This window comes from Tetrahymena thermophila, assembly GCF_000189635.1.
Source record: "Tetrahymena thermophila SB210 genomic scaffold scf_8254686, whole genome shotgun sequence".
NCBI classification, from domain to species: domain Eukaryota; phylum Ciliophora; class Oligohymenophorea; order Hymenostomatida; family Tetrahymenidae; genus Tetrahymena; species Tetrahymena thermophila.
The window spans coordinates 148,649-166,082 of record NW_002476452.1 but is presented as its reverse complement, the minus strand read 5'-3'; the positions used below and the strand labels follow the sequence as shown (position 1 = coordinate 166,082).

At 19.6% G+C, this 17,434-nt stretch overlaps 8 protein-coding genes across 8 annotated transcripts; 2 read left to right on the top strand and 6 right to left on the bottom strand. All coding sequences in view use genetic code 6, as the record gives it.

The window, feature by feature from the left end:
• Window positions 1-789: 789 nt before the first annotated feature.
• Window positions 790-2,342, top strand: TTHERM_00448990 (flavin-binding monooxygenase-like protein; the record flags this gene model as incomplete). Its single annotated transcript, XM_001013299.2, has 2 exons — window positions 790-1,368; window positions 1,422-2,342. 2 exons carry the CDS (start codon window positions 790-792, stop codon window positions 2,340-2,342), a joined length of 1,500 nt encoding a protein of 499 aa, XP_001013299.2.
• Window positions 2,343-4,553: 2,211 nt separating this feature from the next.
• Window positions 4,554-5,969, top strand: TTHERM_00448980 (serine carboxypeptidase family protein; the record flags this gene model as incomplete). The annotated part of the gene is made up of 3 exons (XM_001013298.2): window positions 4,554-5,120; window positions 5,227-5,687; window positions 5,753-5,969. 3 exons carry the CDS (start codon window positions 4,554-4,556, stop codon window positions 5,967-5,969), a joined length of 1,245 nt encoding a protein of 414 aa, XP_001013298.2.
• A 74-nt stretch (window positions 5,970-6,043) lies between these two features.
• On the bottom strand, window positions 6,044-7,002 carry TTHERM_000448979 (transmembrane protein, putative; the record flags this gene model as incomplete). The annotated part of the gene is made up of 3 exons (XM_012796929.1): window positions 6,044-6,588; window positions 6,804-6,824; window positions 6,927-7,002. The coding sequence occupies 3 exons, from the start codon at window positions 7,000-7,002 to the stop codon at window positions 6,044-6,046; spliced, it is 642 nt and encodes a 213-aa protein (XP_012652383.1).
• A 165-nt stretch (window positions 7,003-7,167) lies between these two features.
• Window positions 7,168-7,894, bottom strand: TTHERM_000448978 (hypothetical protein; the record flags this gene model as incomplete). The annotated part of the gene is made up of 2 exons (XM_012796928.1): window positions 7,168-7,337; window positions 7,891-7,894. 2 exons carry the CDS (start codon window positions 7,892-7,894, stop codon window positions 7,168-7,170), a joined length of 174 nt encoding a protein of 57 aa, XP_012652382.1.
• A 2,759-nt stretch (window positions 7,895-10,653) lies between these two features.
• TTHERM_000448977 (hypothetical protein) lies at window positions 10,654-11,004 on the bottom strand (the record flags this gene model as incomplete). The annotated part of the gene is made up of 1 exon (XM_012796927.1): window positions 10,654-11,004. One exon carries the CDS (start codon window positions 11,002-11,004, stop codon window positions 10,654-10,656), a length of 351 nt encoding a protein of 116 aa, XP_012652381.1.
• An 859-nt stretch (window positions 11,005-11,863) lies between these two features.
• On the bottom strand, window positions 11,864-12,589 carry TTHERM_000448976 (transmembrane protein, putative; the record flags this gene model as incomplete). Its single annotated transcript, XM_012796926.1, has 1 exon — window positions 11,864-12,589. One exon carries the CDS (start codon window positions 12,587-12,589, stop codon window positions 11,864-11,866), a length of 726 nt encoding a protein of 241 aa, XP_012652380.1.
• Window positions 12,590-12,841: 252 nt separating this feature from the next.
• Window positions 12,842-14,330, bottom strand: TTHERM_00448950 (hypothetical protein; the record flags this gene model as incomplete). The annotated part of the gene is made up of 8 exons (XM_001013295.2): window positions 12,842-12,929; window positions 13,141-13,161; window positions 13,268-13,354; window positions 13,462-13,548; window positions 13,622-13,711; window positions 13,764-13,874; window positions 13,928-13,993; window positions 14,263-14,330. 8 exons carry the CDS (start codon window positions 14,328-14,330, stop codon window positions 12,842-12,844), a joined length of 618 nt encoding a protein of 205 aa, XP_001013295.2.
• Window positions 14,331-15,517: 1,187 nt separating this feature from the next.
• Window positions 15,518-16,932, bottom strand: TTHERM_00448940 (kinase domain protein, putative; the record flags this gene model as incomplete). The annotated part of the gene is made up of 8 exons (XM_001013294.3): window positions 15,518-15,608; window positions 15,818-15,838; window positions 15,946-16,032; window positions 16,108-16,194; window positions 16,263-16,352; window positions 16,404-16,514; window positions 16,568-16,633; window positions 16,865-16,932. 8 exons carry the CDS (start codon window positions 16,930-16,932, stop codon window positions 15,518-15,520), a joined length of 621 nt encoding a protein of 206 aa, XP_001013294.3.
• Window positions 16,933-17,434: the final 502 nt, after the last annotated feature.

Below are 17,434 nucleotides of genomic sequence, written 5' to 3'. Positions count from 1 at the left end.
ATAAAATTTTAAATATTACTGATAAGAACATATATATTAGTTAGTATAGGCATAATTTAAATCTAAAAAATTTGATTAAGAGAATGAGTTTTGATAGATTCGAAAAAGTAATCAAAATAATTATTGTTTTATTTTGTATTAATATTTTTTTAAAAGTTTATATTTACTTAAACTTGTTGGATTAATTCAAACAATATTTGGTGAATATTATTTTGCATTTTAAAGGCATATTATTATTATTTTTAAATAACTATTTGAATTTAATAATTTTGTTGAATTCAAAAAAAGAGCTAAATATTATCATTTTATTATACATTTCCACCTAAAAATTTTTTAAAGTAATAATTGTTAAATTATTAATTAAGCAGATAAAATTTGTATTCTAATTTTAATAAAAATAAATTAAAACACCAAAATATTTATAAAGCTCCATAAAATATATACAATTTTAAATATAAAAATAGTGCTTACTGCTAGAATTAAAAATCTATTTGTAAAAATTAATTTCATTCACTAAAAAATCTTTAACCCTATAAAATTTATCAGAAATTAAATTTCATTAATTTTTGAGTTTACATTATAAAATTTATTTTCATTCATCTTAATTAATAAAATTTATCAGTTTAAAAAACAAATTTTATCAGAATACAAAATTAAATTAATTATAATTTTTACTTACATTATAAAATTGTATTAATTTGCTATAAAAGAAACTAGTTTAAAGATAGATTTATTAAGTATTACTAATCTAAATATTTCAAATAGAATTTATAAAAAAACAAATAAAAAATGGAAAATAACCCTGAAACTCGTTATAAGTCTAACTATCATTAAAAGAGTATTGTCATTATTGGTGCTGGTCCTTGTGGAATTTTATCAGTTAAGCACTTGTAAGATAAAGCTAATATATTATGCGTTGATGCAAAGGAAGATATTGGAGGACTCTGGCATTTTGACAATCTAAATGAATTAAATCATCCTAATCTTGAAAAGAATGCTTTTTACAAAGATTTAGGTGTTTTGCACTCATCTATGTATGAAAATTTAATTACAAACTTACCAAAGTTTTTAATGACTTACAAAGGCTTTCCTGTAAAGTAATAGTACGATGAATTTATGACAAGTGTGCAGTTCTTTGAGTATCTCTAAGATTACTGTTAACATTTTAATCTAAAGAAGCACATGCTCTTTAAAACTTATGTTTAAGTTGTGAGACTTTCTAAAAATTTATCTGAAGATGAAAGAAAATAAATAGGCTTCGAAGTTAACAAAAAATTCTTAATTGAAATATCTTCAAGTTAAGATTATCAAGATAATGTTAGGTACATTTAAGCTGACAGCGTGATTGTTGCAAGTGGCAGAACATCGGTATATCAAATTTTATTAATGAAATTAATATAATTATAATTTTTAATTTATAGAAACCAAACATGCCATAAATAGAAAATGAAGAAATTTTCAAAGGTCATAAACTTCATATGCATTATTTTAGAGAGGAAACCATGAAAAATTATGAGAATAAACATTTAGTAGTATATGGTTGCGCTCTTTCAGCTTAAGATATTGTCTGGATTCTCCTAAAAAAAACAGAGCCAAGCAAATAGCCAAAATAAATAACTGTGATTGGAAATGCCTAGCATATTTCAATACTCCAAAAATCAACTTCTTACAAAGAGGAATTTGCTAGTAATAAATTAAAGTTTGTGCCTACTTACATCAAGAAATTTGACTCCAGCAATTCAGTAGAACTTCAATCAGGTGAAAAGATTGAGAATATAGACTGCTTTTTATATACAACAGGATATTAATATTCCTATCCATTTTTAGAAAAATACTCTAATATTGACAGTTTAATTGAGTTTCAAAGCTAAAATTCAAGAAGAAATTGTTTTGGTCCTCTTTATAAAAAAATGTTTTGCATAAAAGAGCCATAAATTGTATTCTTAGGCTGTATAACCAATACTGTATCTATTTAATAAGGACTTGAAAGACAATCAATAGCAGCTTGCTAATATTTAACTGGTAGAGTTGAACTACCTACTTAAGAAGAAATGATGAAAGAATATGAATAAGAGTTATCTACTACCAAAGCTATTTATGGAGATTGTAGAGACTTCTTTAAAGTATCACTGTTTGTTGGTTTAAATGAGTTTTTATATTTTAGATCATTAGCTTAACTATGTAAAATGGAATATGATAGTTAGTTTGAAGATTATGTTCTCAATGTAGCAGTCCCTATAATGAAGCAAATATTTTTGAATGGAGAATATCCTTAATTAAAATCATAAGTCTTTTCTGATAAATTACCAGAGAACTACAGTCCTCCAACCAATTTATTTTGATTAATTTAATTAAAAGATCTTTAAAAGAATAAAATAAATTTCTAAATATCAATTAAAATAAATTAAATTAAAGATAATCAAAACTTTAAACAATTTTTTATGAAATAAATAAATATTATTATATATTTTTTTATAAATATTTTACATGTAATTTAATTAATCTAATAATTATTGAAAGGTTAAAAAATATTACTTCTTTCCTGTCAAATATAAGTTGATATTTTTAAATAGAATTATTTTTTTTATAGAATCTTTATAATCCAATTTACACTCAAACAGTTAAATAAATATTTTCATGGAAAATTTTTATGAAATGAAAGGTGTTATAAACATAATTGGGAATCGAAGGTTTCAAAATCAATAAAAAATGAATGTAAATCAAGTATCAATCCATTTTTTAAAATCAAAATTTTGATTCTCAACTTTGGCCTGTATTAATATTCATGAATGTGGTCATTATAAAATAGAATAAGGTCAATCTATTTGATTTTTGATCACAAATTATATAACTGATACCAATTTTTAAATTCCACTGATTAAAAAAATAATTTTCATAACTAATTTGCTATTTTTTTATTTGATTTTTTACAAATTACATTCGCTTTTATTCTTTCATAAAATTAAATAATCTAAAAGTTGTTTTTGTTTCATTTATTCAACAGTTAATAATTTCATCAAAAACTAATCATTAAAAAAATTATATTAATTATTATAAATTTAATAAAAAAAATATATTTATTTTATTTTGAATAGTTAAAATATATTTTAAAAAATAGCTCAAAACTTCTAATCAAATGTAAAACGTTGTTAATTAGTTTACTTTTTTTATAGGTTATCCAATTTTCATTTAAATAAAGAAAAATATTTTGGAATAAGTTGTTTTCTGTCTTTTGATACAGAAACATCCTAATTATCATATAATTTTTGTTTGGTTGATTAAATTTCAAATTTTGAAAAAATCACCATATTTAATCATTTCATAAAGCAATTGAATAAATTTATAAAGTGAATCTAAAAAGCCATCAAAGTTAGTGTTAAAATTTCAAGTTAAATTATGTGTAGAATATATTTTATTTTTACAAAGTGCATTAGTGAGTATATAAGGAATTTTATTTTATTTTGAAATAAGCATAAATCTTTGTAAAAGATAATTGGAAAATGAATGAAAGATAAAATCGAACTACTAGTAAATTACTTTTTCTATTTTTATTTATTTATGTTATAAGCAAAACCATTTATAATAACCACAGTAAATTTGTTATAAAAGTCAAATATCAGTGATTATCCCTTCAAATTGTAAATTAAAAATTGTTTATGGACCAAATTAATTTTTAGAATAATCCATAAATGCAATCTTGATTTTTCAAATTCTTTTATTGTTTTGATAATTAGTTTGATTTCTAGTAAATAGAAAGTAAAGGTTAATGAATAATTTCTTATTTAAATCGACGATTAATTAATTAGATCAAATTTTGCAAATTAAAATTGAAAAAATAGCTAATTTATTAACTGATTTTTTGTATGTTCTATCTTGTATCAGAAATTTAAAATCTTCAATTTTTAAACTAATATATTACTAGTTATCGTGTAGTATCTTTCAAAAAAAGCGCTATTTCAAAATAATTTAAATGATTTTTATAGCTTTCATAAAAACTAGCATTTAAAAAATTTAAATCTTATTATTTTAAAGAGAAATAATTTGAATTTTTAAATATATTTTATTTTTAAGTACTTTCAAATTTTCTTTTGCCAAAAAGTAGACAGAATGTTTTTAAAGGATATCAAAAATTTGCCTAATTTGATATTAAAAATCTGATAAATTTCTATTAATTAATAATTCAAATCAAAATATTTCCCACAAATTAATATTTAAAAATGCGATGTTTCTTAGAAAAATTAATCAAAAGATTGTTATTGTTTATTATCATGCTAAATTTAATAATACCAAATCATTTATTTAATTACGTAAATTCATAGTTTATTTCAAACAAATAATTTCATAATTGAGCAATGTTTAAAACTTAAAACCTTATTGTTAGCGTAATTTAATTGAATTGATTACAATTGTTTCTTTACCACACTATTTTTTACAAATTCAAAGCTGGTTTGTAGCTTTAAAACTTGAAATTATTTTCTAAAAATCGTATAATGAATAAATTAATAAATAATAGCAAAAATTAATCCATAAATAAATAAATAAAATATCTATAAATGCAAGTAAAGCAAATTTTACTAATAACTTTGTTGGTTTGCAGCTCTTTTGCCTTAAAAAATCCTATTTTTTTGAATGAAACTTTCTATCCAGGATTGATCAAGACAAATAAAGACAGTGATTTGTTCTACATTCTATTTGAGTCTCGTACAAACCCTTCTTCAGATCCTCTTGTATTATGGTTGAATGGTGGTCCTGGATGCTCTTCTTTACTTGGTCTCTTTGAAGAATTAGGTCCTTACAAGATTACTGATAACATCACTCTCACTTCAAACCCCTACTCTTGGAATACTAATGCTAACGTTATCTTCGTTGATCAGCCAGTAGGAACTGGTCTCAGCAAAGTAGGCTAAAACGATTTAGACAAGAGTGAAGTTAAAATTGCAAAAGATATGCACCATTTCCTCACCAAGTTTTTGGAAAGATATCCTTAATTTGTTGGTCGTGATTTCTACATTGCTGGTGAATCTTATGCAGGTTAATATATCCCAGCTATCAGCTCTTACCTTGTCAACACTGGTGACATCTAATTAAATTTCGTTGGTGTTGCTATCGGTAATGGTTGGGTAATAAGATTATTATTTTAATTATTTTTTTTATCAGAATTTATTGTAAAGAGAATTAAAAATATTAAAAATCTAATAAATAAATATTTTTTAATGACAAAATTAGGTTGATCCTTATTATTAGCAACCAGCATATGCTTTATATGCTTACTAAGCAGGCCTTATTGATTAAGCAACTTACAATACTACTGCTTAATAGCTTGATGTTTGCTCATATATTATCAAAGTTAGAGCTCCTTATAAATTCTAAAGTGAAGCATGCGATCCTCCCTTTGGAACAATTGTAGGAAACAACAACTTTAATGTTTACAATTACAAAGCTCCTTGCATCGGTAGTGGCTGCTACGATGACTAAGATTTGAGAATCTAAAAATTCTTAAGCAGAGCAGATGTTCAAGAAATCTTAGGTGTCTAAGGCAGAACATGGAACGCTTGTGTTGACAATGTTTATAATGCCTTGTAAAACCTCTAAAATCGTTCATCAACAAAGGATCTTCTCAATGTTATCGATGCTAAACTTAAAGTGCTTATCTATAGTGGTAATCTCGACTTCATGTGCAATTACATGTAATCAAATTTATTCAAATAATATTTTTTTATTATAGCAATTAATCTTAATAAATAAATAATAGTGGAGGAGAACAATGGACTAATAACTTAGATTGGTAATATAAAAGTTAGTTCTAAGCAGCATAATACCAACCTGTCCTATTAAATGGCAAAGAAGTAGGAAAAATAAAAAGTTTTTCTAACTTCTCATTTTACATTGTTTATAATGCAGGTCACATGGTACCTATGGATCAACCAGAAGTTGCATTATCATTAATTAATAACTTCATCCATTAATGATTAATTAAATATTTGTAATTATATTTTATCTGTAAAAGTTATAAAGAAATATTAATCATTCTCAGTTTATTATCTCAAAAATTAGATTTTACATTTATTTTATATTGTATGTAATAAATAATAAATTCAATAACTTTATATGTCTAAAGTATAATGAAAAATTAATTTATTAGCAAAATAATAAAGGATGTTAACTAAGATTTTCTAATATAATTGTTTAATCTTGCTAAATTTTCTTCAAAAAAATTTTTAAAGTTTCTTAAAATTTAAGTAGTATAAAATAGAGTTTTTAATTGACATTTCTTATTATTAGATTTATTTATATATTTATTAACGTATAATCTCGTTTAAATCCTTCCTAAAAAATTGACTGAAGAACCTTGAGGTTAGGATAAAATATTAAAAGAAAAATTTATAAAACGTCTAAAAATTAATTGTATGATATATATAAAAAATACACTAATTTAAAAAATAGAAAATTAATTTGATTTATTTGAATTCATAAATACATTTGATATTTTATTTATTTATTTATCATTAATTATGTTAAACTAATCTTTACATTTTAATTATTCTTCTTTTAAGCTCTATTCTTCCTATCCCTGTATATTCTAGATAACTGTAATATAAATAATATTTATTCAATATCAGTTGAATACATTTTTGATATTAATGATTGATTGTCCGAATATATCAATAATAAAAGTTATTAATATTTTTTTATAATATTACATAGAATAATCATATATCTATCTATCAAATTTATTTGTTGATTTTGAATTTCTTTAGTAAATATGATATGAAATGATTCAATATAAATTATTAATTTATTACCTTATATTAGTGCATCCAAAGCTATTTATTAAAATTAATAAATTATTAAAAAATAAATAATTATGAATAAATATTTTTAATTCAATATTATATGAAAATTCCAATAAATATTTAATTAATTACTGAATAAAAAAATTTAAGAGAAGTATGTTTGAGCACTTCTGTAATTATATTCCAATATTATATGATGCAGAATCATTCATGCAATTACTATTATATAAAATTTGCTAGTTAACCTTCTTTCTAAGATAAAAAAATTTGAATTTTAAAACTAATAAATAAATAAATAATTTACTCTAATAAAAAAACACATTTTACTAATTTTTTTAAATTTTATATAGCAATTATAAGAGATTAATCTCCTTCAATTAAATCCAATTTACTTTAAAAATTAATTTTAAAAAAACTATTAATTATTTACTATTAAAGATTTTTAAAAATTACTTTAATGCAATGGTTAAATAATTTAGATTCTAGCAATTTACTAAAGCAGTTTAAAGAGATTTTTATGCTTACATTCCAATATTTTCTTGACTAAAAATTTATAAAGAGAATATTTATTTAAATTATTTCTATAAATATTTACTCATAATATCTCAAATTCAAATTAAGACAAAGTTAGGTGATATTTTTGCAATTTTGCAACACCGCTGCAATTTATAAGAGTTATTTATCACCAACTAATTAAGAAAGATTCCTAATAATAAAGGTGGGAAAAACAAAATAAAATTTATTTTTTTTGAAAATTAATTACATTCTAAAGATAATATTTGTGATATTTTGTTAACTGTTATTAGATAAATCATCTATGAGAGCAGTACTTATTTAAATAATAAATATTTTACTCTTTGAAAGGAATAAATAAATAAATCATATCAATATAAATTTAAAATATTTAATTAAAATTAAATTAAATAATTTATTAATTTTTAAATGCATATTTATTTTGAAATCATAGTAAAAAATAAAAATGAAAATAGCTTTTTATCTACTCTTGACTGATGATGAAAATTAATAGTATTATTTCATCAAAAAATGTAGAAAGTTAATTAAATAGTTTTTTTTTTACTAAAATAAAACAAATTACTCATTCAAATTTACTGTTATGCTCTTTAATTTTTATTTCTGATGCTACTTATTATAGTTTTGACCCATTTTTTTTTTTCTTTTCTTGCTTTAAACTTTTTTATTGATTTTAAATTGTTAGTGATAATTATTGTAATAAAAATTAAAAAATATTAAAATAAAATCCCTATTAAATCTTAATATATGAAATTTAAATAAATATCTTTTATAAAAAAATAATTGATTTTTACTTAATTTTTAGCTACTTGTATCTCATAAAATGACCCCTGATCCATTTATTAATTTCATTCACTTACTTTACTACTATTGAATCAACTTAATAAAGCTAGGGTCATATATAAGTAAATTATAATCTAAATTTTTACTTTGATTAATAAGGAAAATGGCAAATTAATTACCAATTCTCAAATAGTTTCAATTTTTGGAAAAGAACTTTGCGTTTGCTTTTAATTCTAATAATTTTATTCTAATTTTATTTTATATTAAATTTATTTAATTCAATTATATCTAAAGGCATTTATAATATACTGTATAATAATGATTTTTAATCTAACTATAGAAATAAGGTCTTCTTATGAATATATTCTTTTTCAAAATATTTTTTTTTTTAAATTATAAAAATTTTAGTCTTTTATAGTTAAATAAATATCAACTTTATATGTATAATATTTAAAGAATTAATGATTATAAAAAAGTAAATAAATTTACAGGGATATAATATCTATTAGCCAAATTAAAGTAATTCATTATATTATAAACATTTCATGCCATAGGAAATAAAGATTAAAAACTTGATAATTAAATTATTTATAAAACTGAATATTAAAAAAATTTAATTTATAAATTAATATGTTGATGATTCTTGTTTATTTATTGACAAATAGATTTATTTATTTATTTATTAGTTAATATTTTAATCAATTATAATAATTATTTGTATTTTAAATGTTGCATCTAAATTTTAATTACAAACGGAATGGTTTGGATATTTACAATTACTTGAAGGTTTTACTTGTTTCATCCTAATTCTATCACTTTTACTACTTTGATAATTTTTAAAACTTCTTTAAAACTAGCATAAAATTATATCTATATGATAAGTATATGCTGAAAAACCTAAACTCAAATTACAATTAATAAAATAAAATTTTATTTAACATTAGAAAATAATAAATACCATAAATTTTTTTTGAACTTTAATTAATTTTATTTAAAAGCACAAAAAAAATACAAATTCAGGACTAAAAATGGGTAATTTTTAATCCATAATCAATAATAATTTTCTCCAGTTATTTTATATTGATGAAGGTGAAATGGATGAATTCGAAGAATAGTATTATATTTAACATTTTGATGATTATTCTGAAATTAATCATGATCATTAAAGCTATATCCGAAACAAATTTTATAGTGATGAAGATAAATAAAGATAAAATAAAATTAAAATATAATATTAATCAATTTTGAAGAAAGTTTTTAGGAAAAAATATTATTTTATAATTTTCATTTAAAATCAGTGAGATAGATATATTTATATGCATAGATAATTAAATAATCTGATTGACTTATATTTATAAAATTATAAAGTTTTTTGTTTGATTTATTATATCGTCAGGATAGATAATAGTATTTATAATAAATTACTGTAAATCCTCCTTAATTAACACCAATTTTAATTAACACCAGTTTTAAAAATTGAAAAAGTTTCACCAATATTCGGAGAAAAAATTTTTTTTTTGAGCTGGTGTTAATTAAGGAGGATTTACAGTATATAAATTCTTCACATTAGATCTTGTTTTAAAAATAAAATATTTTCAGAGATTATCTACTTCAGATTAGGATTTAAGCAAAGTTTTTAGGAATAAATTAAACTATAAATAATAACCATTGTCTAATTAATCAATAAATTTAAAAAAAAAAAAATAAAAAATATATTTTTATGAAACGTATTTATGAAGAGTTTAATTTATAAATTATTAAATTTCAGGTTTGCTATATTTAACTTTTAGTTGATTGTCAATCTACTGTTATCTATTTTATTAGTTAAAATAAATCAATTTTTATAAATTTATCTAATTATATTTTACCTATTATTTTTCGAATTAATTAATTCTTCTAATATTATCTTGAATCAGAATCTCAACTTTAAATTAAAAATTAAAAAAAAATTAAAATTTTAAATCAATCAAAAATTAATTTTTAAATAAGAAATAATAATATAGTTAGTTTTAACTTTTAATAATTTTAATAACTAAAAAAATATTGAAAATTACTATGATATTATAAATATTATTATGTTTTAAATAAATCTAATAACTATAAAAATAGAATAATTATGTTTTTAAATGAGCAGAATGTTATTTAAAATTTTCGCACATTAAAACCCAAATTAAGCATTTTGAGATAGAGAGAGCGCACAGAACAATTTTTTAATAAAATGATAGAAGTTATGATAAACACATAAAAGCATCTAATAATATAAACATAAAAATATAAATGTGCTGTATTGCTAAAATATAATATAATATATTTTATTTAAATTTATTTTCTTTTCTTTCTTCGTTTTCATGCATGTGACTATGCGAGTATTCAAAAAGGTCTTAATACTTTCATCAATTTCATATACTATTTTTTAGAATATTGAGTTGTCACCCTTTTCTTTATTTTAAAGCTCTCAGAAATCCTCTTAACCAACCTGAGGAAAATAGAAATTCATGCTTACATTTTCCTTTATACTCTTGAATATCTTATTGAGTTAAATTTTTCAAATTAAGATTTCAACATCAAAGTGATTTTTTATATCATCATCTTTGCTTTGATTTAAGATATTAAGTGATAATTTTGAAAATTATTTTTTTTTTTCTACTCTAAAACTATGGATTTCGATGAAAATTTCTGTTATTAGTTTTCCATTAATTGTTAATTTCTATTCCCTCATAATTTTACAATATATTTACAAAATTTCTTCTTCAATAAAAACAAATGTTTTTTGACATCTTGTTTTATGTTCGTTTTTTAAATTTTCCATTTATTTGTGTGTTAAATATTTAGTTTTCCATTTTGAAATCGAATTATGTGCAAATGAGTTATTATACTCAAGGTATTTAGCATTCATTTCATGTGCTGTTAACTTACAATTATTGTTCTGATAAGATAACTAACTATACTGCTTCCTTTTTTATTTCTAAAAATATAATATTACTATAAAAATGTTTAATTATCCTTTTTATCTATAGGATATTATTGCATCAATTGAGTTTATTATGGTTGAAGCTTGCGTATTAAGAGGTTTATTTTCTTATTTATCTTAAAAAACATTAAGATTATATAAAAAACACTTAAAAATATACTATAATTGTTGAAAATAATTTTTGTCTTCAGAATTTAAGCTTTATATAAACAATAACTCTTATACTTATTTTTTTAATTATCACTCACCTATCAAAAATAAAGAAACACTTAAATTAATTATAATTTTTTTATTAATATGAATGATTTTTCTTTATATACTTTGTTTGGAAAAAATTTATTAAAAATTTGTTTTTGAATTTATATTTAAAAACTGTTTTAACGATTGGAATATATCCAAACTTAAAGGAGTGTATGAAAATTAATTATTCCGTATTCATTCAGTTATTTAACAGAACATATTCGGTATTCTATAGAAAATATATTTTAAAATATCTAAATATTTGGTATTCCGTGAAAGTTTTTTTTTAACTTATTCGGTATTCAAAATAGTAAAAAATTTTAAATTATTATTTATTCATATTCTTTAAAAAAGTGATATTCGGTCTGACCCTAGATATAACCATAATAAATTAGTAATTAATTTGCAGTTTACTTCACTGAATAGCGAAGATAATTATGATCTGTTTGTTATAATAATGAAAACTAAATGAAGAAAATTTTAACAAAAAGGAGAATTTATTTGTTTAGGACAATACAAAATTAAATACATAACACAATTAATTTCAACAAAACTCAATAACTTCTAGAACAAATGAGATTAAGCTGCTAAATAGAATATATATAAAACAAAACAAACAATTTCTTAAATATAAGAAAGCATATGAAGAATGCAAAGCAAAATTAATAGAAGCATTAGAAGACAAACAAAAAAATATTAAGAGACAGATTAGATGAATCAGAAACAGAAAAACAAACTATCCATTAAACATTAATACAAAATTTTAGAAGATAATCTTCATGAAAAGTCTGCAGAAGAATAAAAGAAGCAGAAATAAAAGAAAAAAGTTTATATGATATAAGTGCAAAATTATAGTAAAACATACTTGAAAAATATAAAATGACATATGAATTGAATTATACAGATCCACCTATTATATAAACAATAGCACAATTCTAAAAAATTTTAGAGGAAAAAGAAGGTCAAATTTAAAACTAAATTTATCTGAGGGATTTGAATCACATAGAGTATGAAAAATAAAATAGAAGAATTAGAAAAAGAAATTTTAGATTTTTTGAAATCGTAGATGATTGAAAATATATCTAAGCAAAATAGAGCATTTAATTAAAATAAGAAGAAGATTTAGATAATCTAGAAACGAAACCAGAAAAAAGTAATATTAAAAATTTGCCCAAAAATAGAAACAGGAGAAAAATAAGTTTTAAAAATTGTTAAAAATTTAGCTTACTTTTTGTAATTTGCTTAAATAAAATTTTAGATCCTAACACATGAGCACTCAAATTTCAGAAAGTATTAATTAAATTCATATTTTAGTAAACTTTGAATAGCATCAAAATATTTGAATATTTAGATAATTAAAATTAAAATTTATAAATCAAAAAAAATGTATGATCAATAATAAAAGTAAAATTTATAAAAAATCTAATAATTATATAGTATATATAAAAAATACACAAATTTAAAAAAAGAAGAAAATCAATTTTATTTCATAAATAAGTAAATTTAATATTTTATTTATTTATCATTTGTTATTGTGTTAAACTAATCTTTTCATTTTAATCATTCTTCTTTTAAGCTACACTCTTCCTTTTTCAGTATATTCTAGAGCTCTTTAATATAAATAATATTTTTACTAATAGCTATTGAATAAAATTTTGAAGTATAATGACTGTCTGAATAATTCAATAATTAAAGTAATTAATATATTTTATAATAAAGAATAATTATTTATTTATCTATCTATCAAATTAATTTTTGCAATTTGAATATCTTTAGAAAACATGAAAATAAATAAAAGATTCTAAATTAACAATTTTTTACCTTATATTTTTACTTCCATAGCTATATTTTAAGAATAAATATTTTAAAAAAGTAAAAAATATAATTAATTATGAAAAAATATTTTTAATTTAACATTATACTAAATTTCCAATAAATAATTAATTACTGAATAAAAATATTTAAGAAAAGGATGTTTGAGCACTTCTGTAATTATATTCCAATATTTTTTGCTGCAGAATCATTCATGCAATTACTATTATATAAAATTTATTAGTTGGTTTACCTGCTTTCTAATAAAATATTTTGAATTTTAAAAGTAATAAATAAATAAATAAATAAATAAATAAATAAATAATTTACTCTAATAAAAAAACACATTTTACTAATTTTTTTAAATTTTATAAAGCAATAATAAGAGATGAATCTCCTTCAATTAGATCTAACTTACTTTTTTGAAAAATTAATATAATTAAATCTAAAAACTATAAATTGTTTACTATTAAAGATTATTTAAAATTACTTTAATGCAATGGTTAAACAATTTAGATTCTAGCAATTTATTAAAGCACTTTAAAGAGATCTTTAAGCTTGAATTCCAATATTTTCTTCACTAAAAATTTATCAAAAAAATATTAAGCAAAATTATTTCTATAAATATTTACCGATGATATCGCAAATGAAAATAAAGGCAGAGTTAGGTGATATCTTTGCAATTTTTCAAAACAGCCGCAGTTTATAAGAGTTATTTATCATCAAATTGTTAAGAATTATTCCTAATAATAAAAGGAAAAATTATAATTAAAAAAATTTTTTTTTTGAAAATTACTGTCTAAATTCAATTCTAGTGATATTTTGTTAACTATTATTTGATAAATCCTCTATTAAAGCAGTACTTTATTAAATAATAATATTTTACTCTTTCAAAGGAATAAATAAATAAATAAATCATATTAAAATATAAATTTAAAAAATATCATTTAAATTATAAAATAATTTATTAATTTTTAAGTGTATGATTTGCTTTGAAATATTGGTAGAAAATAAAAAGAAAATAGCTTAAAATATCTTCTTGATTGAAGATGAAAATGAATAGCATTATTCCATCAAAAAATATAGAAAGTTAATCAATAGTTTTTGTTAACCTAAAATAAAACAAATTACTCATTCAAATCCACCCTTATACTATTTTATTTTTATTTTTTTAGCTATTTATTTTAGTTTTGACCCATTTTTTTTCTTTTAATCTTTTTTATTTATTTTTGGTTTGTTAATGATAATTATCTTAATCGAAATTAATAGATATTAAGATAAAATCACTTTTAAATTTTAATATCTGAAATTTAAATAAATTTCTTTAATCAAAAATATTATTTGATTTTTATCTATTTTAACTATATTAAAATTCATTAAAATAATATATCAATTTAGCAATATTTATAATCTGAATTCATATAATTAAAGCTCTGAAATATTTTAAAAGACTTCAGAAAAAGTAGAGTAGTACATTACAATATGATAATTTAAGATAACCCTAATTTATTGATTTCATACTATCTAAAACACACAAATGTGATATTAATGAATCAAGCTTACTAACTAGATATTAATTTGGAATGAACTTATATATTATATAGGTTGTGATTGTTCTCAATAAGTATTAAAATAAATTTAATTTCTCAATTTAGTAATAATTTACTTAATTTATTAGTTACGTTACAGTAATTTCTAAATCTTAGAAAGAGTTTTATTAATAAATTTAAAGAAATCAATTTATTTTTTAAATTAGTGAACTATAAAAAAAAATAATTTAGCTTTGTTTGGACAAAGAACTAAGAATGCTAATTTATTCTAAAAAATAGTTGAATAGATACTTGATAATCAAATTAATTATAAAAATAAATATTTAAAAAATCTAATTTATAAATAAATTAATATGCTGATAATTATTTTTATTGGCAAATAGATTAAAATATTAATAAATTTTTTACTCAATTTTAATCAATTTATTTATTATCCACTATTGTAAGCGTTGTAACCTTATTTTATTTAGTTATTTTTTCTAGCCTAAAGGTTTGCATATGTTCAATTCAATGAGCATTTGTATTTTTTTTTAATATATCTTGTTTCATCCTAACTCTATCGTTCTTTTTATATAATTTTTTAAAGCTTAAATAAAACTAGAAAGAAACGAATTATAATTATATATATAATGTATGCATAAAAATCTAAACTCAAATTACAATTAAAAAAAAATTTAATTTAGTATAAGATTTTTAGAACTTAAAATTTTCCTAAAAATCCACCTTAATTAATTAATATATGAGGAATTACAGTATATAAAAAATACACTATTTTAAAAAAAGAAGAAAATCAATTTTATTATATCATAAATAAGTAAATTTGATATTTTATTTATTCATTATATATTATTGTATTTAACTAATCTTTTCATTTTAGTCATTCTTCTTTTAATCTACGCTCTTCCTTTTTCAGTATATTCTAGATATCTTTAAAATAATATAAATAATATTTTTACTGAATAGCTTTTAAATAAAATTTTGAAGTATAATGACTATCTTAATATATCAATAATTAAAGTAATTAATATATTTTATAATATAGAATATAATAATTATATATCTATAAATTAATTTGTGCAATTTGAATACCTTTAGAAAACATGATATGAAAAGATTCTAAATTAATAATTTTTTACCTTATATTTTTACTTGTATAGCTATATTTTAAGATTAAAAATTAATAAAAAAGTAAAAAATATAATTAATTATGTATAAATATATTTAATTTAACATTATACTAAATTTCCAATAAATATTTAATTACATAATAAAAAGATTTAAGAAAAGGATGTTTGAGCACTTCTGTAATTATATTCCAATATTGTATGATGCAGAATCATTCATACAATTACTATTATTTAAAATTTATTTATTTACTTACTTTAAAAATTGAATTTTAAAACTTATAGATAAATAAATAATTTACTCTAAAAAAATAATACATTTTACTATTTTTTTTAAATTTTAAAGAGCAATTATAAGAGATTAATCTCCTTCAATTAGATCTAACTTACTTTAAAAAATAAACTATTAAATCTAAAAACTATAAATTGTTTACTATCAAAGATTTTTAAAAATTACTTTAATGCTATGGTTAAATAATTTAGATTCTAGCAATTTATCAAAGCACTTTAAAGAGATCTTTAAGCTTAAATTCCAATATTTTCTTCACTAAAAATTTATCAAAAAAATATTAAACAAAATTATTTCTATAAATATTACCGATACTATCTCAAATCAAAATAAAGGCAAAGTTAGGTGATATCTTTGCAATTTTTCAAAACAGCTGCAGTTTATAAGAGTTATTTATCACCAAATTATTAAGAAGAATTCCTAATAATAAAATGAAAAATTAAATATAAAAATATATTTTTTTTGAAAATTACATTCTAAATACGATTGTAGTGATATTTTGTTAACTATTATTGGATAAATCTTCCATTAAAGCATTACTTTATTAAATAATAAATATTTTACTCTTTCAAAGAAATAAATAAATCATATTAAAATATAAATTTAAAAAATATCATTAAAATTATAAAATAATTTATTAATTTTTAAATGCATGATTTATTTTGAAATCATGGTAGAAATTAATATGAAATTAATTAATAGAATGATTTCATCAAAAAATGTAGAAAGTTAATAAATAGCTTTTCTTAACCTAAAATAAAACAAATTACTCATTCAAATCTACTGTTATACTCTTTTATTTCTATTTTTCAAGCTATTTATTTTAGTTTTGACCCATTTTTTTTTCTTTTCTTGCTTATAATCTTTTTTATTTATTTTTAATTTGTTAATGATAATTATCGTAACTTAAATTTATAAATATTAATTAAGATAAAATCCCTTTTAAACCTTAATAATTGAAATTTACATAAATATCTTTAATAAAAAAATATTTGATCTTTATAATATTAAAATTTATTAAATTTTGGCAATGTTTATTATCTGAATTCACATAATTAAAGCTCTGCAACATTTTAAAAGACTTCAGAAAAATTAGAGTAGTACATTACAATATGGTAATTTAAGATAACCCTAATTTATTGATTTCAGACTATTTAAAACGCAAAAATGTAATATTAATAAATCAAGATTACTAACTAGATATTAATTTGGATGGAACTTTCTATAGGATGTGATTGTTCTCAATAAACTTAGATTTTGAAAAAATTGTGTATTTAGTTAAATAGATTTTAATTTCTCAATTTAATATTTACTTTATTCTAATTATAGTTTATTTTTAA